Below are 249 nucleotides of genomic sequence, written 5' to 3'. Positions count from 1 at the left end.
CTGCAAAAAATTGAGATTTGTATTCTGTATTTTGAAAAGGTCTTACTTGTATTCCTTTATACACTTCCGCTCCAGGAAAAGCCCCGGTGGGTACATGCGAAGGGTTTCTGTGAAGAGAGAAATGGAAAGGTTAATCGCGCTCAGGAAAGGAAGACTTGGCAACTCATCCAGATTCTGGCAAGGTTGAATTCTTGATTTTTTCTTTTTTTCCCATTTTTCCTCAGTAGCTGGCGTTTGACACTTATATTT

At 39.8% G+C, this 249-nt stretch overlaps 1 protein-coding gene across 1 annotated transcript in view; it reads right to left on the bottom strand.

Moving 5' to 3' along the window:
- LOC119581910 (cytochrome P450 9e2-like) overlaps window positions 1-249 on the bottom strand; it is a gene marked incomplete in the record, with an annotated part of 8641 nt that overhangs the window by 2890 nt on the left and 5502 nt on the right. The window contains 1 exon segment of the mRNA XM_037930074.1: window positions 47-107. Coding sequence (XP_037786002.1) covers window positions 47-107 — 61 coding nt within the window.

Source organism: Penaeus monodon, chromosome 15, assembly GCF_015228065.2.
Source record: "Penaeus monodon isolate SGIC_2016 chromosome 15, NSTDA_Pmon_1, whole genome shotgun sequence".
NCBI classification, from domain to species: Eukaryota; Metazoa; Arthropoda; class Malacostraca; order Decapoda; family Penaeidae; genus Penaeus; species Penaeus monodon.
This window is presented reverse-complemented; position numbering and strand designations above follow the sequence as displayed.